Source organism: Anser anser (assembly GCF_964211835.1).
Source record: "Anser anser genome assembly, chromosome: 7".
NCBI lineage: Eukaryota > Metazoa > Chordata > Aves > Anseriformes > Anatidae > Anser > Anser anser.
In genome coordinates, this window is record NC_139727.1 from 28,525,854 (window position 1) to 28,550,005 (window position 24,152).

The 24,152-nt window shown below is 45.6% G+C and overlaps 1 protein-coding gene across 10 annotated transcripts in view; it reads left to right on the forward strand.

The window, feature by feature from the left end:
• Window positions 1-24,152, forward strand: part of NEURL1 (neuralized E3 ubiquitin protein ligase 1) — a 153,871-nt gene that overhangs the window by 50,885 nt on the left and 78,834 nt on the right. Inside the window, exon 1 of one of the 10 annotated variants that reach the window (XM_083845082.1) lies at window positions 11,791-12,078. The exons of 3 other annotated variants lie outside the window; for them this stretch is intronic. Coding sequence is in view for 6 of the 7 variants with exons in the window: in XM_083845073.1 (XP_083701199.1) it covers window positions 13,090-13,345 (256 nt within the window). In the remaining variant the exon portion in view is untranslated. Of the gene's footprint in view, window positions 1-11,790; window positions 12,079-12,106; window positions 12,463-12,658; window positions 12,881-12,907; window positions 13,346-13,366; window positions 13,471-13,524; window positions 14,187-21,736; window positions 24,112-24,152 lie in introns of those variants that run through there. 6 more of the 10 variants (XM_083845076.1, XM_083845080.1, XM_083845073.1 and 3 more) reach the window with 6 other exon arrangements.

A 24,152-nucleotide genomic window follows, 5' to 3' on the forward strand; every position in this document is an offset into this window, starting at 1 on the left:
AGTGCTGCCTATAAGCACAGAGCAGGCCAATGCAACTTGCACCCACTCTGGATGATACAAGTTTAGTGGTGTGTTTATAGCTTCCTTGTCTCATTGTTGTTTTTTTTTTTAATGACTTGGCAGTGGAACAAGGCTGTTCTCTCAGAAAAGAGAGAAGAGGGAACGTGAAAGGAGCAGCAAGTGGTGTGGCAGAGGTTGACACCCCACTGCCACCTGTTCTTGACTTCGGAGGACAAAGCCTTTACCTCCAGGGCTTTTCTTCAGCTCCCATGTGGATAGGGCAGTGCTAGGAATGTCCTTGTGCATCTCTGTCCCACCCTCAGAGTCGCAGTAGGTGAGCAGAGGCTGGTTTGGGGATGGGAGGAAGGTGTGCACGTGAGGGGGTTCTGCCCTGTGTGGGGAGAGGAGTGATGGAGGACCTGTGAGGTCCTGGTCACCATCCACAGCCTTGGCCTGGCTCTGGCAACCACCAGAGCAGGCTCCGTCCTCTAAGAGACCTTCCGTTTGAAGCCTCCAGGCAAGGAAGTGCATTAGTCATATTTTGTCAACATGATAGTACAAACAGTGAAATCAGTGAGGTGCTGTTTGAACTGGTGTTGTGGTGGATGTGTTATCTTTCGTGGGCTGGGTGTGGAGAAAATCCTATAACCCTTAACAAAGGGTTCCAGCTGTTTTTGTAAGACTTTTATTGGTGCTGAGTCATTCTCCAGGGTCCTTCTGGATGCTGAAGATAGTGTGTTGGCATCTGAGTCACCCATGTGAAAGGTCAAAAGCTTTTGCTTTTGATCCGGTTCCACTTTCACAACACAGGTGACAACTCATTGATGAAACTGCAGTTTCACTGACAGGGGTGAAGGCCAGCGTGGTGGTGGCCACGCAGGATGTCACCCACGTGGGGTCCCTATGGGCTGCAGCAGGGTGCCTTGTGTGCAGGGAACAGGTGGAGTTGTCCTGTTCCTTAATTGCACATGGTGAATCTGAGACGTTTGTGTGTTTGTTATCTGAAATTTGGTGGCTGCTCTTGGTTAAGCAATTAATTGCTTCTGACCTATCAATAAAGAGTGTTCATTCACTGCTTGCCTCCCCAGCGTGACATCTCTTCGTGGTAGTATTTCTACTTACTGGTCGGGTGATTGCAGCTCTCTGTCTTGGGATGAATAATATACTTTCTCCAAACATTCCTATTAGTGCAGTCTTGCTTGTCTGAGCATTTATCAGTGGTGAATAAAACTTATTTCCACATATGGTGGGTTTATATTTACAACTGGTGTTTGTCAGAACACTCCAAAGCTATTTACGGAGGTCTAATTGAGGGAGAACTGTGATATACCCATATTGTAAGGCTTGGACAATGAGGAGAGGAATTAGCACTCTTTGATTTTGGATCTTTTAGCTTTGAAGTAGATTTAAAATAATATTTAAAAAAAATCCTATAAATACTATCTGAATGTGAAGAAATAACAAAAGAATTTGCTCCATCAGCAAAGCTTCCTGTATGCAAAAAAAAATCAGAAAACATGCTGAACTTGAGCTGCACAAGATTTGCAGTGGTTGCCATTTCTCTGGGGCTGGTAATGAGGAACTTGTTAAATGTCAGAGCTGGTCCATTACCAGCAGTGGTCCATTAAAATGCTGCTTGGCAGCACCTCCTTCCCCCAGTGGGAAGAGGGGCAAAGCAGTGGGCAGTTCTTCAGCACCGCGGTGTCCTGGTTCTGTGGGTCTGGCACTGGTATCTTCTCCCATCTCATCTGGGCTCTGACCCACAGCTGGCTGGGGATGGCAGTCGGATGTCCTCAGAGGACTCAGGGTCCAGCCTGTCTGTCACGTCCCTGGCTTTTGCTGGCCCTGTTTAGATGTCAGCATTCATCCAGCATTACTGTTCCTCCTACACACCTTGCCTGGTGTCAGGGCTGTCTGCCTCTGTGGTGCCTCTTCATATTACTTTTTGCTTATTTAAAAAGGGAGAAAGAGCCAGGTGGTGTCAGGCTGCATTGTGCACGCTGCCAATTTACCCTCTTGAAAAAACACATACCCCGTGTGATTTTTTTCATACATGGCTAAAGGGAAATCATTACACTTAATGCTTCAGGAGTGTTGTCAGAAACTTCTGACCATGTTTTGTACTGAGAAAGTAAGTGCAAATAACAAGAAGAAACCACCATATTTTGTAATTTTGAAGTAGAAACCCCCACATTTTATTCCTTTGAATAAAAAAACTGAACATCTGACTTATTAGGTAAGAAACAGATGGCAGAGGCTTGAGGGATAGTGCACACACAACATCTGCTACGCAGATAATATTTAGGTAACGATGGTATTAGAGCCTGTTGCTTCCCAAGGGCTATAAACTGTGGGAACAACCTTAAGACACATGATTCCCAGAAAGGGACCTAAACCTGGATTTGACTGCCCTGAACTGCTAGTCTTGGATCTGGCTGTAGTGGCTTTATGCGGCTCTGTTACACACCCAAATACTGATTGTTTGGGGTTAGTGGAAGACGATCCAGCTGAAGAACATGAAGCCTTGAAGAATATCTCAATCTGTACGTTAGGAGAGTGAGTGAGTGGCAGTACAGGTCTGTCAAACAGTTGGGAGTGTAAATTGTTCAGTTGTGGAGAAATTAGCAATGTAATTACATAACTGGGATTTCACAGCCCATTCAGTCTTTGACTCTGGAGGGATTTCTCTGTGATGGAGCTGCAAGTGGTGATGGTGTAACTGCCGGGTGGTTAAAGGCCATCAGGTGGCATGTCACTGGCAGCATCTGAGCAAGTGCCCTGGGAGGTGGGGGAGATGGCACATTGTTCCTACTACTTGGTTCCTTCAATATATGTTTACTGTGAGAATCTCGGAAAATATTTTCTGTGTTTTAAAGCTCGTCTTCCTCTTCCTGGCTGGGCAACCTCTGCATCAGCTGTTGTCCCTGCTATCAGCAGAGAGGGGTTTGCTGCTGCCTCCCTCCTGCAGGAGACTGGGAGAGGAGCTGCACTGCTGGTGGTTTTGTACCTACAAAACTCTAGTCCTTGGGGTGAGGTCTCTGACACTGCGTCCCAGAGCTGGGTCTGTGCATGTAACAGACAGACAGCCATCACTCAGCCATGAGATGTGAAAGGCCAGAAGGACCCACATGAGATGCAGGCTAGTTCACACTCACGTTAAGATGGAAATGCACAGAGCTTTGCTCAGTAGGAATCTGTGTGCCCAAAACACGTTGGACCGAAGCTTTGCTTTTTAGAGGTAGGAGTGAGACATGCAGGGCCATGTTTCCAAGTATCTGCTGTGCTTTTGGTATTTGCTGCTCTGGTTGGTACTCAGCATGCTGAGCTTTAGAAAAAATGACCACCTCATTTGCTAGCTAGGTGGGAGATGAGAGCTTTCTGAAGTGTCCCACACCACTTTCATTTTTATTTCTTGTTTCCTTTCCTGCTTTTATGCTGCTGCATTGTTTCCTCCTGCCATTCTTCCTCCCTCTTCTGGTGTGGTTCTGCTGCCTGCGTGCGTGAATAATCTGCTGAGAATCCCTGGGTTTTTATGTGGTAGCCCAAGTCCCGTTTTTCTGTCCTGCCTTATCTTCATTACATATTTTGTGCCCAGAGAGAGATTAATTCCTCAGTGCCATTCTCTCCATATTGACCCCTCAGTAGCCATGTCATTATAACCTTAAAGGTACAAGATCAGATGCTTCTTATTTATTACTAGATAAATTGAAAAATAAATAGAATTGGCAACTGAGGTTTATGTAATCAATTCCCAAATAGTAATGATTAGCAGAAACACTTTCCTTTACATTCAAAGAAGTTTGAGGGTTACTTGAACAATAAATTATTTACAAACAATTTTATACAAATTCTTTTCTACTCTTGAGCTTAAACCTTAATCTCTGTTGTATTTTTATCTTTTTTTCCCCTCTCACATGTTATTTGTTTGATGTCTCTATAGACTTAGCATGATTATCCAAGTGGAAAATCTTTCCAAATATGACTCAGCATAAGCAGCCTTTACAAGCTTCAAAACTCTCCAGATCATGACACTCTCGTACTGGAAAATGGAGGTTTAAAATCATCCACTGCCTATGATATATTATTTACCCAGCTCATAGGCTATTAACTGCAGCAATTTGTATGGGTCTAACATAGCAATTGTCAGATGTTGTTTCCATTTCTGCTTTTGTTTTGCTTCACTGGCAAAATCCTCATTGATTTCACTGGTGGCAGATTAAGCCTTGCATATGTTTCATTTTCATGAGCCAGCAAAAATGTCCTTCCTCTTTATTGTGCCCGTCTCCTTTAAATATTTTTGTGCATCTTTGCACAACTCTCCCACTCAAATTGCAACGTCTTCCAAGTGTCCTTCCTTGACTCAAGTTGTCTAAATCCAGACAAGCATTAGCTCAGACTGTGGTCTTACCCAGAGAAGGGCCGATCCCAGCTGCGGTAGGCCCTGCTGCTGTTTGCTAGAAGGTCAGACAAGCTATCGAATAAATGTGCTTTCCTGTGTTGCCTGAGTTTTGAGGTCAGACTGTCCGGTGTTTCACCGATTTACAAAGCAGGAATATAAAGCAGGGGCTGTGGGGAAGGAAGTACAAGTTACTGATCTTTGGTTGAAAAATATCCAAAAGGAGTGACCAGAAAGTAGGCCCTGTGGTCTGAGCAGTCAGGGGTATAGAATGATAGAATGGCCTAGGTTGAAAATGACCTTAAAGATCATTTAGTTTCACTCCCTCTGCTCTGGGCTAGGTTGCTTTCTACCCACCCTGCCAAGAGCAGCTGGTTCATGAGGAAATCGCTGTGGTATGGGTTGCCCAAATCTCTCACCTATTCTGTTAAATAATCCTCTGCCTTGACAGGTGGTACCGGGGTTTGTCTTGAAGCAAAGACTTCTATCTGGGGAGACGATAATAAACCTCATAATACATGGATCTCAAATAGACTTTTAACTGTTAGAAGGACCATCATTTGACATAACAGCCATGTAACGTATAGACGTGTCTTGTTAACACTGGATGGGAGGAGATGCTAAATCTTTTCATGTCCCACGTCTAGTGTTCCTGTCTTAATCTAGGACAGAAAGATTTGTATTTCTAAGATGCTCTATAGTAATGGTACATGCTCTCTCCCATCCTCCAAACGCACTGCTGCTGCAGGGGAAATATTCCTAAAGTGTGAGTGAGACCATGGTCAGACCTCAAATGAGGTCTTGGAAATGCCAGTAAATTTGTGGATCAGCAATGAGTCATGGTGTAATTTGATAAAGATCTGGTGGAAGGAGGGGAGCACTGAGCACCAACCCTCCCTGTTTTCTTCCTTGGAGGTGAAGGTTGGGTGTGAGTCAAGTGGGGATTCCCTGGGAAGGAGCAACAGTCTCCTATGGGCAAGGGCATACAATTGCCAGCAAAACTTTGGTATTGGCTGTTGGAGTTATGAGGCGGGAGGTGATATATGAAAACATCTACTTCTGCCTTGACAGGTCAGAAACACGGCAAAAAGAGTGGCTGTTTTTACACTTCCAAAGAGACCTGTGAACATTTGCTTTCAACAGAGCAGTCTAGCTAGCGAAAGACTCTATCTGCATTATCATGGCTCCGTTGCTTTAACTGTGTTGATAAAGACTTTGAAAATGGACATTTGGTCTTTGTGGCTACAAAAAGCTAAAGCAACAAAAATCACGGTAGCTGACACATAACCGTGCAGGTAAAATGCCTTTTTTTATTTTTATTTTTTCAGATAAAACATCTCTGGGACATAAAAACAGCTCAGTTAAGTTGACTTGATGGAATGGGAGAGATGCTCTGTTTGGAGTGATGTGGCAAGTGTTGAGGTCATTGTTGATTTTACTAGCCTGGGGTATGGCTCACAGGTCACCTTAAGAAAACTAATATCTATGCAGAGTAGCTACAGAGTTTTTGAATCTTGTGGAACGTACACCGTGGTCCTAATAAACAATATTTATGTCTCAACTGAAACTCAACTTCTTCTGTTCTAATTTTGTGTAGAAATCCCAAATATTATTTTTAGAGCCTTGGGCTGAACAGAGTTCAGATGTATTTTGCCTGTTCAGTGACCAACTGTACTGGGGTCAGATTCTGGCTATCGTTAGGAATGTGTGAATTTCATAAAATCTCTTGTTTATATTCCAGGCTATCCATTTTTTCCTTCTCAGGTGTTAAATAACATTCTTGTATTCAAGATATCTGCCTGTGTTCCACCAAAAACAAATAAGCTTAGGAGACTGAGAGAAGGGTGGGAAGATGCAGACATCTAAGTAAAACATATGTTGAATGGGAAAAAATCAGTCATTCTGGGTTCTGGGCCTGTGATTATTTCCACATGCCTGGACTGTATTGCCGTGCTGTGTGCCATTAGTGTCATTAGATGCTTTATGTCGGAGTGGATTTTTGCATATGCTGATGAGATTGCAAGATTGGGGCCGTACTGGGTCTGCGCTGCCAGTGTGGTTGCAGAGCTTCACGCAGAGGTGTGTGTCCTTCTGGACCCCTCCTTGTGCCACATGTGTGGGTACATGTGTGTGCCCGGCCAGCTCAGCGGTCCTCACGGTGCCAGTAAATGCCTGGCTGGGTAACGAGCCTCCAGGCAGCAGAGTTTGTCCTCAGCCCCTTTTCAAGAAAAGCAGACAAGAATATTGGCTAATCAAACCCCACGTTGTAAAAAAATGGGTATTTTTAACTGGTGCCTGGTGCTGGAAGGAGACACAATTAAAAATAAGCTTAATGTTATTGTTCAAAGGTGCCTGTGTGTTGGGGAGAAATGCCAGCCTTCTCCCCCCCTCCTTGTTTTTCTCTGGGCTGATTTGCAAGAACTTGAGACCTTGGGAGCCATTGCTGTTCCGCTTGGTTCCTGGTGAAAGGAAAAGAGATTTGACTGCTCCCTCCAGATAAAAAATACAGAGAAAAGGAGACTTGTAGGCCAGAAAACATCTTACTATTATTTTTTCTTTCCTTTTTTTTTTTTTGTTATTTGAGCCTGCCAGATTGGTCTGCTCTCTGCTCTCCAAGTGTGTGGGCGGCATGGATGAGGATGCTGAGGCAAAGAATGGGGGAGGGAGGGAGGGAGGGAGGGAGGGAAGAAGTGAAAAAGACCTTTGGACTGAAGGCATAGCGCATGGGAGGGAGAGAAAGTAATGGCAGTCAGAGTTGTTTTGGTTTGCAAAAGTTTGCAGCAGATCAGAAGAAGCTGTGGTAGGTCAGAGACACTCAGTCTAGATGCTGTAGTGATGAATATATTAGCATGTTTTAGATCTGAAGCATACAGATGTTTTTCTGTGTTTGGTAATTTTATGAATCTTGTGTCCTACTGGTGGAAATGGGGATGTTGGATGGAGTGGCTGGAGGGGAACATGACCATTGCTCTACTCAGTAGTGTCTTTACAATATCTGTACATCCGCTGTGTGCTTTGAATTAGGCCCTAAAGAAATGTCATTTGATAAAGGAAAAGCTCTGATTTTGTCCTGATAGAATCCTTTTTTCCTGAGCTGAAGAACCAACACTTTGTTTTTTTTTTTATTTCAATAATAGCTACCCACTGCATCTGGCTTATGGTCATTTGTGGTGCTTTTGAGAGATTGAGTTACATGCAAAACATGATTTTATTTAAATAATAGGAGAAAGGAGTTAGAAAGGTACAACAAGGGAGGAAGGGTAAACTTCAAATACAACTTGAAAAGCCACGATGAGAATGGGTTGGAGGGGTGTAGGTCAGCAGCATCAGGTGAGGGAGAAGAAGAGACCAGAGAAGAGATAAGCAGGAGTTTTTTTGGACTCCGCTGTACTTTCCTGTCCTCTCTGAAGGACTTTTAGCAGGGTAGGGAGTTCAGGTAATAAAAAGGTGTTTCTCTGCTGGGTTAATATTTACATCACAAACATACAGTGCTTTGGTTTGGTCACAAACATCTGCGAGTGTGAGAGGTATTTTTCAGAAAGGGTGGGGCATAAAACACCGAGGTTGTTCTCTCCTGTAACACGTATTTGCTAAGAAAAATCTTGGGAATTGCACCTTGATGCCAAGGGAACATTATCAAGGTTACAAAGTCAAGCTCTCAAAAGCGAGCACGTGCCGGATGGAAGCAGTCTGTCTAACCTTCATTTTCACCCTGATGCCAGTGCTTTCCGATTACCTTACTTACCTCTTGTAGCTGTTTGCTTCGCAGAGCTCCTGCCTGTGCTCTTTCCAGAGCAGCAACCAGAGGGCAAGGAATTAAGGTGGTGAGAACAAACTAACCTGTTGCTCACAGATCCCCGTGTGTTTTTTTCTCAAAAAATCAGAATACACTTCTCTAGCTCAGGCAGAGGCAGCACCTCTTACAGGAATGTTGTGAAAACAAATGTGGTGTTTGCTCAACATGCACCATAAAAATGCTATGACTTCTGCAGGTAATTCCGTCTTTCAGTGTGGAGTTTGGATATTGCCTGTGATAAAGTGCGAATGAGCTACTTTATGTGATGTAAATGTATGTGTAGTGCACAAGTATTCTCTGTAGAACTGTGTGGAACAACGCTCTGCTTTTGTTGCTAAAAGCTTATCACAGTGCCATGTCATGTGGAACAATGTTGTTCTAAGTTTCCAAACATTTGATAGATGTAGAACTAGGACTGAAATATGATTTCTCAGTACGGCCTTGCTGCCATTATGCTGTGTCTATGGGTGGAGCCAAAATGAAGGTATTCAAGGGGGAATTAAGAAAATCTTTGCTTGATGGTAGACCTAGAAAGAAAACCGAAGTTTCATACACTTAAACATGCTCTCAAAGCAAAAGCCAGCTTCATTAGGCGAAAGGTATAGACCATTATTTCTTTGTGCCTTTTTTAGATTAATGTGTTTCTTCTGGTGAGGTGGTTGCTTTTATCTTCATATTTCATTACACATAGATAGGTCTAAAACTCTTTTTGAAAGTGTTGTGTACGAAGAGTTAATCTGCAATGAGAGAGAGAGACTATTTTATTAATTGGGTATATAAATAGATGTGAGGACTAGAAACATTCAAAAATGCAGTAGGTGTCATGTACAGCATGTTTTCCCTCAGGGGATAGATTTCTGGCAAATTCCAGATGATATTGCCCCAGAGCATACACAGCTTTTCTGTATTATCTAAAAGTTGCTTTTCAGAAGTGCCGTTGAGCCCAACACAATGCTTTAATGCAAGGTGCATCTTACGTTGAATTTTATTGTTTCCAAACTCCACTACCTTACAATATTCTGTGCAGATTTCTAAACTACATTATCTCTTGAAAGTGCAAAAATATGTGAGGAGGGAGATGCTTTTGGCTTTGAAGATAAAAGCTGCATCCAGTGGAGGATAATGAGAATTTGCATGATGGTGAGATACTACACAACCCAGCGTGGGGTTTCTTCAATTCCTTGCCTTGGAAATCTTTTTCACCACTCAGCCTCATGCCTCCTTCTAGCACTTTTCCCTTCTACCACTCCCGCAGATAGTGGCACAGGGGTTATGACAAAATGCCGAGCAGGCAGGGGTTGGCTGGGCTCTCCTGTCACCACGGCTCTTTCATTGAACCAGCCCACATCATGGACATCCATTCAAATACCTCGCTGATGTCTTCATCGCCCTACCGAGCAACAGCCTTTACCGCTGTGCCTGTGTGGTTCCTGTCACCAAAGCAAATGGCGTTGATGTCTTTTTTACGCTGAGTGCAAGTGTGAGGTGAATGTTCAGCCTAAAGACTTCCCCGTCCCTAAATCCTCCATCCTGCTGTGTCTGCAGTGAATTGTCCTGGGGTAATCGAGTGCCTGGGTTAATGGTCACTGTGCCGTAGGTTGTAGGTGTGAATCCTGGTTTCAGTTTTGAGAATTTCAGCCAGGATTTTGAATTTCCTGTGACTTAAACATTGAGATTAGACTTTAATCCAGGGTAATACTTAATTACATAACTCATTGCATTTTCAAATAAGCATCAGCTAGTCAGCAAATCTTTTGCTAGGTCAGGATCTGTGTATTTTGCATTACAGATAAAGAATGGAAAGCAGAGATGCATCTTTGGTCTAAGCTCTCTCCATTATGGGCAATAAATTCTTGTTAAGAGGAGGCTTAGAATAAGATTTCCCAGCTCTGCTCACTGTTTTTTGTGTGCTAGCACATGCTGGTGAGACACTTTCTCTTGGATGCTTTCCTGCTGAGAACATCGTTTTTCCTCTGGAGTTACAGTAGCAGAGGTTCCTGAACGAAGTCTGCTTTCTGTACAGGTGAAGTCCCTGCTGTAACATCAGTCAGAAGCTTATGCTGGAAAAAAGACCTGAGAATGCTCTTCTGAACCCTGAATTCTCATCTTCCTACATCATCTCCAGTTGTTTGCAGAGAGCTACTGTGTTGAGTGAAAAAGGACAACTTTTAGTCAATCGGTTTGTTACCATAACACTGAGTGCAAGCGGTAATAGAGAAATTGATGGTAACTTCTTAAACGCTGAAGTCATTAAGAGAAGGTTCTTAGTCCCTGGCAAATATCAGACTGATTTCCACAGTTGCCTGCTTTCCTCCATACTGATTTTCAGGGAAACTCCTCGGGGCCATTTCTTGGAGAAATCTTGGTGCCATCACCATTAAAGTGGGCAAAACCCCCATCAGGAGAGGGGCAGGCTGAGCAATGCAGCGAGCACAAAGGAAGAGTGAGATGGTTTTGGTCCCCGCAACAAAAGGTCATCAGACGTCACAGCTATTTTGAGACATCCTTTCCCAGACCTTGGTGGGTCCCTGGTGTCCTCCATGCTGACTTGCCAGCCTGCTTCTGCCTTGCTGACCAGGGCACAGGGAAGCAAAGCAGCTGCTCATCACCCCTTGTTTTTCCTACCCAAAGCTGCTGCCCAGGGCTGGGTGTTTTTCCTGGAGCTGTGGGAGAGGTGCCCTGTTGTCTGCTCAAGGCTGGCTCAGAGAAATCCAAGGCTTTATTCTAAAAATCCAAGGCTTTAGTCTAACAAGGGAGCTTGATCTGATGAGCGTATCTGTCTACAGAAGCCCTCTGCAGCCTCAGCATTCTGATCTTCTGGTTAATAAACATATTTAGCAAGTTTGGATGCTGCCTCAAAGCGCTCCTGCAGCAGATCCCTGCTTGGATAGCAGCAGTGCTGTTTGGCCCCAGTTTGCTGGATGCTTTTCACGAACGGGACTGGATTTAGGGACTGGGTTTCTGTTGGGTCCAGCCTTAATACCTTTGTCAATAATTTAGAAGGGAGCACAAATGGAGATATTGATTATTTTTTTTATATAGTTGATGCCACAATGGGAGGCCTTGCCGGTATTAGCAAGGGCAGAGAAATAACCCAAGGGGACCTAGAGGGCATCAGCGTGGAGAATTGTAAATGGGAACGGGGTTGTAGATAGATTTTCTTTGTCCGGAGAAAAAACAGAAGCATGAAAGACAGAAGAGAAATTTGGGAAAGGGCAAGGTCTGAAAGGGATTTGGAGCTGATAAGCCTGAATCAAAGATAAGTTCCAGCGTGACGTGGCTACGTGGGAAAGCTCTGCCATATAGCAAGTAATCCTTGAGGAGCTAGAACAGGGCAGACTTGCACTGCTGTGGCTCTGGGGGCTGCATCCCGCAGGAGCTGTTCCACAGCACTGGGGGAAGTTGGGGAAAGGGGGTACTGTTTTTTGAAAAAAATTAAAAAAAGAAAAAAGCAATTTTTCAATCAACTGAAACCGTTTATAATTTTCTGCCAAACTGGATGACTCATTCTGGCATCTTGCCCTCCCCGCCCTCCCCCTCAGACAAACAAACAAAGCCAATAACTCGCAAACAGTAAAATAATCTGAAAAGATAACAGTTCAAACTTTTCCTTTTGGTATACTCAGAACAAAGTGCTTAATGTTTTTTTTTTTTTTCAAGACATCATTTCAGAGCTGGATTCAATGACCGTAACTTGAAAAAAATGAGGTAAAAATAACTCCCAAAATAAAGTGCTTCGTTTTGAGTTAAAGAAACATTTTGTTCAGCAAGACATACAAAGCATTCAGTTTTGGGCCAACACGAAATGATATTTTTTTCTAGCAATCTCTTGGTTGAGGCAGCGAACCAAAAAGTCAATTATTCACAGAGCTGCAGGAAGATTAAGGTAAGGATGGAAAGCAGAGCTGAGAGAGCAAGGGAGAAAAATTGGGGCTGGCTATCCGAGTAAATCTTCATTCCTTGGGGTGAAATGCCTTGGTTGTGGTGTCAACACCCAGCGGTCCCTTTGCTGTCGGGGCGAGCAGGTGGGCTGCCCGCCAGGGGATGAGACCAGTGATGTCCTTGTGGTGGCTGCACGTCCCCAGAGGTGTGGGAGCAGAGCGGGGTGCCCTGGGCTGGTGCGACGCGAGAGATGCCCTGCATCGCTCGGGGTGTGCGGGCCGCGCTGCGGTGCTCTTGCTGCTGCTGTAAATGCAGCATCGTCCGGGAGGGGAGGAATTAAAAGGAAAAAAAGTCTTCTGCCAAGAAGCTGCCGTAAGCTCTGCAGAGTGTGAGTTTGGGCAGGGAGGAGCTGAGCGCTGCCTGCGCGCCGCTCATCCTGGGGAAAGCTGCTGCTTGGCTCTGGGGTCCCGGCGTGAGTCTCCTCGGCGGGGCAGGAGGGAGCTGGGTGCTGGTGGTGGTGCCTGGCTGCTGCTCAGGGGCTTGGAGATGCTCCTCTGGCAGGTTTGAGACGCTGGGCACAGCCTTCCTCACGCACGCAGTGTCAGTGCAAACACCCTGACTATGCTTCTTTGGCTTGAGCTTTTCTGCATTGCTTTTTTTTCCTCCTCTCTTCAGAAGTGCTGAGTCCCTCAGCACCCAGCCATCCTAAGCAATAACCTTACAACACGGGTGAGAGAAATCTTATTTCCCAGTTTCCCGGTGGGAGAGTCGAGGCAGTGGGATGGCAGGATTTGCCCAGCACCATGGTAAGAGTTGGGAGGCAGAGCTGTGCTTGTGGCTGCATAACTTTGGGTCTCACTCCTTTGCAGAGCGAAGAGCGACTGCGGCGTGCCGTAAAGATGCATGAACTAGTTTTTCAACAAGCCAGCTTGGACATACCATGGCCGGCTGTGGCAGCACGATGCCTGCTGTGTTAATGCACCCTTAGGCTCGTGGGCAGGAGAGATGCAGAGAGATGCGTGCGGGCAGGGGCATGCGGTGCTGGAGACGGACAGGAGGGAGCTGGCTCCTGCATGAACCGTGGCGTAAAGAGAGCAAGCGAGGGGCCAAGCCTGGCTGCGGTTCCCCATGCACCTCCCCGACCACCCTCGGCATCCCCCTGCTTTTAGTGCTGCTGGCCCTTATCCGGCAGCAGAGGCGATGGGCTGGAGAGCAGGAAGCACTGTATCTGGACGGAGCATGCGAGCCTCGCACAAAAGAGTTGACGGGGGGTAATGTTTTTATTATTACAGTCCGTGGTGTACCAGCCTGCATTTCAAGCACTTCTTCTTTGCTTTTAAATAACTAATAATTAACCAGCAGAGGCCGTTTGAAGACTCTGGGGCAGTGATGTCTGGTAATAATTCTTTTCCTCTTATTTTTTTTTATTTTGATTTTTTTTTGATTTTATTTTTTTTTTTGCCGTTCCACTTTCTGCCCTAGGATACCAAAGCAAGTTTCAAATGGCCGGAGCCGTTTGATATTTCTAAATGAAGTCCTTAACGTCGTGAGCGAAGTTGGCAGCGCCTCGGGCTTTGTTCTGCGCGTTGCCTGGGAGCCGGGTACCGCGGCGGCCGCCGGCCCCGCACCTTCTTCCCCCCCCCCTCGGCCGGGTGAAAAGGGGGCTGGAGCAGGGCGGGGGGGTGCTGAGAGCCCCTGTGGGATGCTGAGAGCCCCCCGGCGGGGATGCTGAGAGCCCCCACGGGATGCTGAGAGCCCCCACGGGATGCTGAGAGCCCCCGGCCGGGGGATGCTGAGAGCCCCCATGGGATGCTGAGAGCCCCGGGGGGGATGCTGGGGGCCGTGGGCTGTGGGGGGGCCGCACCCGATCTCCCCAGCGTCGGCAGCTATTTCAGGAAGACGCGAAGTCTCCTCCTCCTTATGTAAATAAAAAGGACAGCTCCTGGCTCCTAGGGCCGGCAGCGGGTGGAGGCAGGCGGCGAGGGGCAGGCGGCTGCCAGGCGGGCCGGGGGCTGGCGGTGCGGAGCTTGGGGGGGGGGGGGGCCATGAGCCCCTGCCCCGCTGCTGCCTGAGGCCATATGGGGGGCCAGGTGACCCGCGGGGCGCTGCACGGTAAGGGGCAGGGGGGACAGGAGCCCGAAACGGCCGGGTGGGGGTCAAGGGTGGAGGGCGAGGGGTCGCGGCACGGGTGGGGAGTGGGGGCGTGGGGTGGCCGCATGCGGCGCGGGGAGGCTGGTGGAGCTGTCACCTCGGTTCTCCTCTCCATCCGTGGCTGCATCCTAGCAGCGGTTTTCCGCTCTCTGGTGTCAAGCCGGTACGGTCTGGGATGGACGCGGGGCTGAGCTGGCTGGGTTTTAGGCTAAGCTGAGGTTATCAAGCACCGCTTGCTGTCTGCTGGGTAACGCAGAGTGGTGTGTGGGAGGGCTGCGCAAGGACCCGAGTATCCTGCCCAGGCCGATGTTGCAGCAAAATTGGGATCTTTAGGCAGTGCGCGATGCTAGCTGTGTCCGTGTCTGCACAAATCTCGTGCCCTAAGCGTGTGGTGGGAATGTTGTGCTCGTTGAACGTGCCGATCGCGCTGAAATGTTCTGCTTAAAGATGTGCTGCGTGTTCCATGAAGTTTGGATGCGTTTTCAGGCAAACTTCCTTATTGCTATAGTAAACACAGATAGGAAACAGATAAAAGCATCATGTAAGCTTGGACTATCTCATGTGCTTTCTTTGAAAAGAGGTTCAGGAGGTGTATGCTGAGGCTGTGACTATTCATGTTACGGTCCTAGTTTTTGTCGTATTTTCCACAAAGTCCAAACTCTGCAGTTTAAGGAGCAAACGGACGTAGTTAGGAGGTAGATGACTTTTCCCTAATGGTATTTAGCAAGCACATCCTTACAGAGATTTTAATTTGTTCATTATCCGCGTCCTGAAATTTCATCTATAGTCTGACCTTCTTATTTCTCCTGTAATGTCACAATACAAGCATTACATGCAGAATAAGAGTACTGCTGGGTCAACGTTTAAGGCAAAAAAGGGCACATCTTTGGCTGTCTTTACAGGTTCCTTTTCCCCTTTGAAACATTATTTGAATGAGAATGAAAAACCCGTCTGGGAAAGAATAATAGCTATATGTGTTTCCTGCGCGTGCCAGGGACCTGGTATTCCTGCTGGGGCTTTCTCCTGTCTGCAGCCAGCAGCCCACTGCACGCTAATCCTGCAACTTCTGCCTTTCAGCGATGCTACTCCAATGAGTGTGGTTCTCTTTTATTTTGTTGGGAGATGGAAAATGATGAGGAGACATGGGTAATCAACTCTGTCAAATTTTCCTCTCCACACAGAGGGGCTACAGGCTGTGTTACAATCAGAGGTGAGACACTGCGGTGTTAAGCACAATGATGCTTTTAAAAAATGGATGTGTAGTATATTTTAAAATAATAATAAAAAGTCACGCAGCAAAGCACATTTGATGAAAATAGATTGCATCTGGACTTGTGGTTTGTCTGTGGCTACTGTTCCTCCAGTTCCTCCTTTCTGTTGAATATTTCTATTTCAGATGTGTCCCAAAATAGCTGGGAAGGAGAACCAAAACCTTATCCATTTCTCTGAAAGATAATTGAAACTGAATGTAATGATACTGAAAAGAGCTGTATTGACAGCCCTGGGGGTTAACATCCCTTGGTTTTAGAAACCATGGGTAAAGCCCGAATTTGCCTCTTCCAGGTATTTCTAGTTACCTCTCTGTGTTGGAAGGATGGGCTGGGATTTTCACAAGCACCTCAGTAACTCCACCTGGCTGCAAATTGGCTGGGGCAGGATGAAACCATGTTGCTGAGCTGTGTGGGGCTCTGCCACTGGCGGGGCAGCCACCGGCTCCTGAGCAGCGTGCCTGGGCTTGGAGCACAGCTCCCTGCCTGCCCTGGGGCTGCCCACCCTGACTGTGGTGGAGATGGAAAAGTGAATTGAGGTATTGGCTCGTGAGGGTGGCACCCTCTCAAAAAAACACCAAAGCAGGGTGGTGATGTTTAAAAGCTGTGGGATGTGCGGTCAGTAGCAGGTGATGCTGGATATCCTGGGATTTGCTCTGCTGCGAGGGGCTTTTGTGAGTGGTCCTGCCTGAGCCACCGCCCGGGGGTACGCGCACACTTGTGTGGGCAGGTGCCTTCTGCCTGGGTGCAGGGGGCTTTGGGTGGAAGTGCTGCTCTCCCATGGGTACATTGAGAGCGGAGGAGAGCCCTGCTACTGTGTCCCCATAACAGAGTTGGTGGGTGCTGAACAGGTCCTGAGTCACCCCAAGGGAAGTTTCCAAATGGACTGGGGTGGGAAATGAGCTTTAACCGAGAGGCACTGGAGCAGCAGTAGCTGCTTTCCCAGGAGAAACCTGCCTCTGACTCCCTTCCTTGTGAACAAACCAACCTCAGCGTGCTTGAAAGGCAGCACCGTTTGTTTTGAAAGGGGACATCCCATGGCTACATGTGTTGGGAACTGCCACTCCTCCTTCTCCATGAAATGAAGTGCATTGCTCAAGCATCCTCATGCAATTTCCGTCTGTGTACCCATGTTCTCACTGGCACCGTGATGGTGTCTGCTCCTCTTGCCCCTTCCTACCCCATGTGCAGAAGTCCCTGGGGGGATTTCCAGTGCTCTCCATGCAAAAAGTCAAAATAGGAAGTTCAGTGGTAACGCAGTCTTGATGGACAGGATGTTTACAGGGTATGTAAAAAAGAACATCTATACATGTGGTGTTTACTTTAGCAATATTTTAAACAGGAAATGTTAATATGATTGCTCGTGGTTCATCTGAGGCTAGTTTCTTCAAGAATGACTGTGTGCTATAGTGTTCCTACAGCATAGGCAGACTTAACTAAATATTTATGTTAAACAGTACTTGCTAACTAATCATGCATAAAGCATCTCCAATAGATGCATAACTCATAAGTATGTTCTTGTTATCCGTTTGATTCAACCGTTACCTGCTGCATCAGCTTTTAATTCCTCCTTATGAGTGAGATGCTATTTGCTGAAGATCCAGTTCTTAATTTTAGGGGGCCACATCCAGGAGATCTTGTCTGAGAAAAATGCTGTGAGCTTTTTATGTTTTTTTCCCCCTCATTCACTCAGAACCAAACTGACAAAAAGTTGTGCTTTAGCCAAGGAAGCTGCTGCACTGTACTGGGAGAGGAATTCAGTGTGTGTATACGTGCAGGGGTTAGCGATTAACACGTACGCATCCCTTCAGAAGGCTTTTGACAAGCTAGAGGGTACACAGTGGATTAATTCATGTGCAGGGGATGCGTGTCTGTGCATGCATGCACATTTGCTCAATAACCTTCCTTCCTACAAGACATTGTCACTTAATAAGTCCCTCATTGCAGGGCTTTGTTTTATTTTTGTTTTAATTACTCACATGTCACATGCATTCATCAGTGTTTTACAGTGGAATAATTTTTACATGGGGGCAGGGAAAAAAAGTATCTTGTCACATTTCCCAAACTGTAATTATACGGCATCAGCATAATTACAATGAAGTCTCTAGTGAGAATGCATCAGCTTTTTGCCTGGGAAAGAGCAGTGACTGACAGATGTAATTTTTGGCTTGAACAGGTAAGTTTTTAAGTTTCTTAAGCGGATGATGCTCTTTAACTTGTGGATACAATACAAGAAATGGCTCGTGTGCCTCCGTCTGATGCATACACAGGTGTAAGTATTATGCATGGCCAAATTTTGCCCTCACCCATTTCAGTATATAGGTGCTAGTTAGTGTGCAATACAGCCACAGCTGTGTGCTCTGTTTTTCATGCAGGAGAAGGAAGTGGGAGCTGTGGTGTAGCAGCACTCCATCTGCACTACATGGTGATAAGGACATTTGGGTAGCTATCTGGACTCATTTCCCACTGGGAAATTTCACTGGGATCTTATTTGTCATGGTCCTTCCTGCACCTGGCTGTTCATTTATTCCTGTGCAAAATAGGTGTGAAGCACTGGTATTGTCCTTCGTCCATGTTTTGTTCCAGTGAAGAACAATCCATGGGTCTCGCTCGCTTGCCTCACCAGGAGGTTTGGGATATTTGGGGTTTGCTGGAAGCTGCCAGCCCCAGCGAGCACGGCTGAGCTGCTGCTGTAAGGCTTTGGGGAACGGCAGAGGGTGGAGGCTGTTTCCCTAATGCAAAATAGCTACTGTGTGTAACTTCATTTATTCTTTCTGTGCACAATGGAGCTCTATTTTTAGCTTTCTCTTAATTCCTTGTAGTGTAGTGAATGGTATATCCATAGGCAAGTGCTGGAACCAGCCCCATGCTTTGTTTCCCACTCTGTATGTTCAGTGCCTATACTGCAACAACCTTTCCCAATACCACATTTCACCCTTGCAGTTAATATCGCTAAACAGAATCGTACCCCGGTGCACACTATTGTACGCACCTTCAAGTTTAATAATTTCCAGCTGCTTTCACCTAATTAAAACTGCAAATGTCCCAGAAGAAATAAGAAAGGAGTGAAAAATGAAGACCTGACAAACACCAATTTAGTGAGATTTCTTTGTATACTGATGTTACTTTGTATTCTTATCTTTAACTTACTGTCTAGATTTTGGGGCATCTTATCGAGCTCCCAAATGTGAGGGAATGATTGAAAAATGGTTCCCCTCACTAGGGGGTTAACATTTCCTAAAACCTGCAGGCAGTCACTCGTTGATAACCAAAATGGGACCGAGGAGAAGAGGCTCTTTCTAAACTCGCCCTGCTTTCAGCAAGATTGCTATATAGCTCTGAAAGCAAATGTGTGTGTGTATGAGAAGTTAATCCTGCTCAGGGTTGGATTAACTGGTGCAGAAGACCCTGGGCAGGGTGCCAAAGCAGTGCTGGCATTTGCTAAAAGTGGGGCTCCCAGAGATTATTTCAGTTTGTGCCTCTGACCTGCAGGTCACCTTCGAGCGTCCTTAGGTGGCTGATAGTATTGACTGCTGACAACACTTTTGAAAATGAAGTGTGGAGTACCTCCATATAGAGAGATTTTATGGGTAACCACACTTACGCTTCAAAACTGTGCTATTTATTGTGAAAGGCAAATGAGTTTTTCATTAGTTGTGGCTGTATTTGACCGTACGGGTCTTGGTATAAGTGGTGAGAGCAAAAAGCATCCCCATTCTAATTTTGTCCTTTGCTTTCCTGGCATTTTCCCTGTTCGTTTTTCCATGTCCTCTTGATGCTCTACTGTGGTAGGACCTAGGGACTGCATCTTTTGTGTTATTTTTCAGGTTTGGTTGTCTTATTTGTCTCCTCTTTGACAGGTCCTCTCCCTCCTCTGCAGGGAACCGTTCTTACCTCTGATCTGTTTTCACTTGTTCCTCACTTAATTCCTCTTTTGTTGAGAATTATGGATGATATATTTAGCTATCATTCAATTAATCTAGAGGTAGCAGGTGTCTCTTCAGGAAGGTTTGTCAGATCCCCTGACAAGTCCCAGGGAATCATCTGCATGCCTAATCAAAACAAGTACTCCCAGTGTCAGAAGATTCATACTGTTAATGGTATAAAATAAATTTGTGAAACAAATACAATTACCATTGCTGATATCAAGAAGGAATTAAGAAGAGGTGGTCTCTAGCCATATAATCTCAAAATTGATAGGCTTACTTTTTATTAAAAAAAATTTACATTAATGATGTTCATACATGCTGAGGATAGAATTGAGGTCAGTCTAAAAAAGATTAATCATAGAGGAAAGGGAGCTTCTTGAAAAGTGAAGGCAAAGCAAAGAATTGATCCTGATGGATTGCCCTAGAGAATCAGCAGGGATTACTGAAGGCACAGCAGGGAGTGGAGGTGGAGGTCAGGAGAGATCTTGTCTCCCAGAGGCTAAACGAGGAGCATGCCTGCCAGCTGCAAGCCCTGCGGTCCATGTGCCCGTGATCAGAGCATATGCTGCAGCCCTCTGTATGACGGTATCTTGCTGTAGGGCAGATCCCTATTAGTGTTGCTGTCTGTTTTTTTTTTTCTTTCCCATCTATCCCCCCTCTAAATCACATCATTTTGCTTTGAAGACATATTTATCTGAGTGAAGCTGGTCTGAGATGAGTCAGAGTCTTCTACTCTGTAGCTCTTGTCAAGTTGGTCTCAGTGGTATTTCTGTTCCTTGACTCTGTCCTTGATTTTCTCTTGAAGGGATGCTGTACTTCATTGGCATTAAAAATAACATTCAAGATGACTGCAGTTGATGGGGCTGGGGAGATGAGTCCTTTGGTTTATCTGAGATTTATGGTGGGTCTGACAGCACAGCAAAAGTGGGGGGCTCAGAGAGAGCCACAATAACTGACCAGATGCATGAATATATTTTCCCCTTGTAAAGGCTGATAGCAATTTTATTGTAAAGAAAAAGGGATAGTAGTAAAAAGGGGACATAATAAAAGCTATATACATTAATGAACGTAATGTAGAACATAAATGGTGTGCTCCTGCTTGCCTCCCCTGCAACAGCCCATGTTGGCAGAAATCTGGAGTTCTTGCCCTTTTCCTCAAGATAAAATCTCTATTAATAGAAGCCTTAGAGATAAACCAAAGCCCCTTGCTATAAAAATCAGCTCCTCTTTCATGGTTTGGTTTACATCCTTTTCTGCCTACACTAGTATAGTAAATGAATGCTAATATAGAGGGGACACATCAGGGGTCAAGTACTGCGGAGTCCCTCGGGTCTGAGCTGTCCCACCTTACGGATCATGGTGTACCTAGCACAGCAGTCCTGCCCAGAGGCTGGTCTAAGCACGGGGACCCACATGGGCACGCTGCTTTAGCCCCTGGGGAACTAACGTTGCTCACAGCAGACTTTGTTGATGAAGTCTGGAGACGAGAGAAGGACCCAACAGTTGACCAAACAGGAAAGATGTTCGGTGGCGTCTCCATAAAATTTGCCTAGGTAGCAGAAGCTGTTCCCATCTTTGACTACCTTTGAAGAGAAACTTTTCTGGATCAAAGCACACGGGGCCCGAGAGAGAAAGTACCCAGAGCCAACATGCAGATTGCTCAGTGTGGCTTCTGAAAACACCACTTCTAGTCTCACTGCAGGTTTTGCTCTGGTGTGCTGCTTGCGATTGCATGAAGTCTTCTCTGGCTGACATAGCCAGTGGGTACCACTCAAAGCAGGTCAGTCTTGGTGTGGGTTTGGGGAAGCAGAGTTCAACTTTGACTTTAGCTGGCAGGCAGCAGTTTCTGTGCAACCAAAGAGGATGCTGCTGCTCCCTTTTCTCTGCTGGTCTCGGGAATGAGCCGTAGGCAACGTGGTCTATGGGCCGGCCTGGCCCTTGGAGTCAGGCTGCTTGGCTGAGCTTCACTGGGCCATCTTCAGCAAACAAACTCCCTTCTCAGCCAAGGGGTTTCCATCTGAGAAGCAGGGACAGCAGCTGCATATCTTCTTGGTGATTCACCTTGACTGTGCAGCCAAGTGGCACCGTGTGGGTACAGCATTGGAACATTTTGTCTGGTAGGCTTGTCGGCGAAAGCAGGACCTGCTGTGAGATACCAGGGCAGGACTAAAAATTTGGTTTTCAAGAAACTGAGAGGCTTGGAGCTTGGCTTAAGCAGAGCTAAGAGACTGCGGCTGAAACCTCAAAAGGGGCGCTGGTTGAACCAGCGGGTGGTTTGGGAGCAGCAGGTGCCCGTGTTTGAGCTACACCTTGCCAGGACTGGAGGTTTGCTTTGACTCAGGCTCTTGCAAGAGCCTATTCCTCTTCTGTTCTCTGCGGTGCTTCCTAGCAACTGAGCCCTTGGCCTGCTTTGCGAAGTTCAAGTGATCCTCAGGCTATTGCAAGTCCCAGGCCTGTGTTATCAGCCAGGAGGAAACTGCATAGCCTCAAGGAGAATGGGTGGGGTTGGAAGAACTCTCCCACCTGCTGGGAGGTTTCCAACACCAAAGCAAGGATGAGGAAGGGACTGTGCAGAGCCCCAGTGTGATGCTACCCTTTGCTTGCAAGCACAGAGGTAGAATTGAGCCATAAACCACACCGTGGCTCACAAAGAAGCCATTTTAATTTCAGTCTCTGCTGGAAGCACCTCATGGAAAAAAAAAATGTGATCGGTATAAAAAGAAATGTTTATGTTTCTAGGAGCATAGACCTCCCAAATAATTAACATCACTTGACAAACTGCTGTTTAAAATGCAAGTGGTTTAAGTGCTGCAGCTCAACAGGCATTCGTCACAGCTCTGGTGTAAACGTGGTACACACTGTGGGTTGGTTGCTGCTTTAAAGTAAAGAAGATTTCTTCTGGTAAACATCTTTTGCTTGAGGAGAATGTCTTCATAATTTTACTTTTTCTTATTTGGAAAAGCCAAATGTTAGAGAACCATTCAAATGGCACCTTGGAGGCAAGGGCATTGGAGATGCGGTTTTGGAATGAAATAAATTCTGGACTTCAGTTTCTGCTGCACAGATCATGTTTTTGGTCAGAAGACAGGCAGACAAATGTTTTTGGCTTTGGCTTTTGTGGAGTAAGAGACAGAAGGGAAAAGGCTTTTGGTGGGAGATTTTTGTAAGCTACAACTTCAGCTTTGATCTGTCTATATCTAATATTCACTGACTCAACTAAAAGTACTTTAAATAAAACCTTACTTTTCTCTAGGCCTGTTGGGTGAAGGACTGGAGACATAAAGATTGTTAAGAACTGCTATTTTCAAAGGTTAAAAATAGCATCTTACAAAGAGACTGAGATTAAAAAAAAATAATCTCCCTGGAAGATGGAAATTTAGGGGCGCCCATACTGTGCTGAAACATCTGGGATCAAAATGACTTCTGTCTTTGCACACCAAACAGAATCAGAGAATCAGATTATCAAATATAAAAGAGAGTCTTAAGTATCTAATTACTTTTACAAAGGCATTACTGATGTTGTAAATTTCATATAACGTGGAAAAGGAACGAAAATTGCTTAATTTATTTTCTGCTTATCGCAAATTACTTCAATGCTGCCCTCTGATTTTTATTTTTTTTTTAAATCTCCAAAGGGAAAGAGACCATCACTTGGGCTGTCATTTTGTACTCCAGTTCTGAGTAAAGCTAAGTATTTAGAGGAAATGCACGTTCAGGAGCCCTGATGGGTGCTGGTCCATCTCACATTGTAAGAGCTGCAACATGGTAAGAGTTGCTGTCCAACTTTCAATCCCTCTGTCCCTCAGAGGCTTTGCAAAATTGCCTGAAGAGACCTTGATCAAGTGGCATGACTGTGATGAGATTTCTGGACAACCTGGCTCCTTCCTGTCCAGTGCTTGAGCAAGGGTAGTTGATTCAGTATCTAGATATCATGTCTCAGTATTTTATGGCTTGTAATTTGCATGGTTATTGATTAGAAAATGACCTAATTCTCCTTGACCTCTGCTACTTTGACCATGGCTTATAGCAGTCAGGCTTAGGTGGGAAAGTAAGACTGTCTTTGGGATGCAGTAGAAAATCTTGTCCTATTTTAGAAATTAATTCCTGAAATCTTCTGTTTTGGGGAAAGAAGACAGAAAGACGACCTCTTAGTTTGTCAGGTCCACCTGCTGGAGCAGCAGAGGTCAGACATTTTTATTCCCCACTACTATATCTTACACCTGGGGTGTTGCTGCTTGCAAAAGATCTGATCCTGCTGTGAGACTGGGCTTAGAGGCTCTCATGAGTTTCCCGCTTGACACAGAAAAAGGTGAAATTCCTGCTAAATTTAGTAATTAAGATGGTGAACACAAAGATCTGCAAGCTGTAATTGCAGATCCCCATGGCCCTACTTCAGGTGGATTTATACTTATACAAACTGATGTTAAGGACAATTCCAAGTCTCTGCTGAAAGAGGGTATGGAGATGCATTGATCCCAGCTTCCTGTATCTTTCCTAGGCAGATGTGCATTGGCATTTATGATGCAAAGGATAAAGCTTTCAGGCTATCTGTTCCCATGGTAAAAAGGATAAAATGCAGAGGAATATCGTCTGAATGTTCTCCAAATGGATTTGAAAGGGTGCGAAAACCATTCAGTATGTCTGCAAGAGATGACTGCAGTTTTTAAAAGGCTCTTCGCCAAAGGTCAGGTAACCCCAGCCATTTCCTGGAAGATGTTTCTATCCCTTTA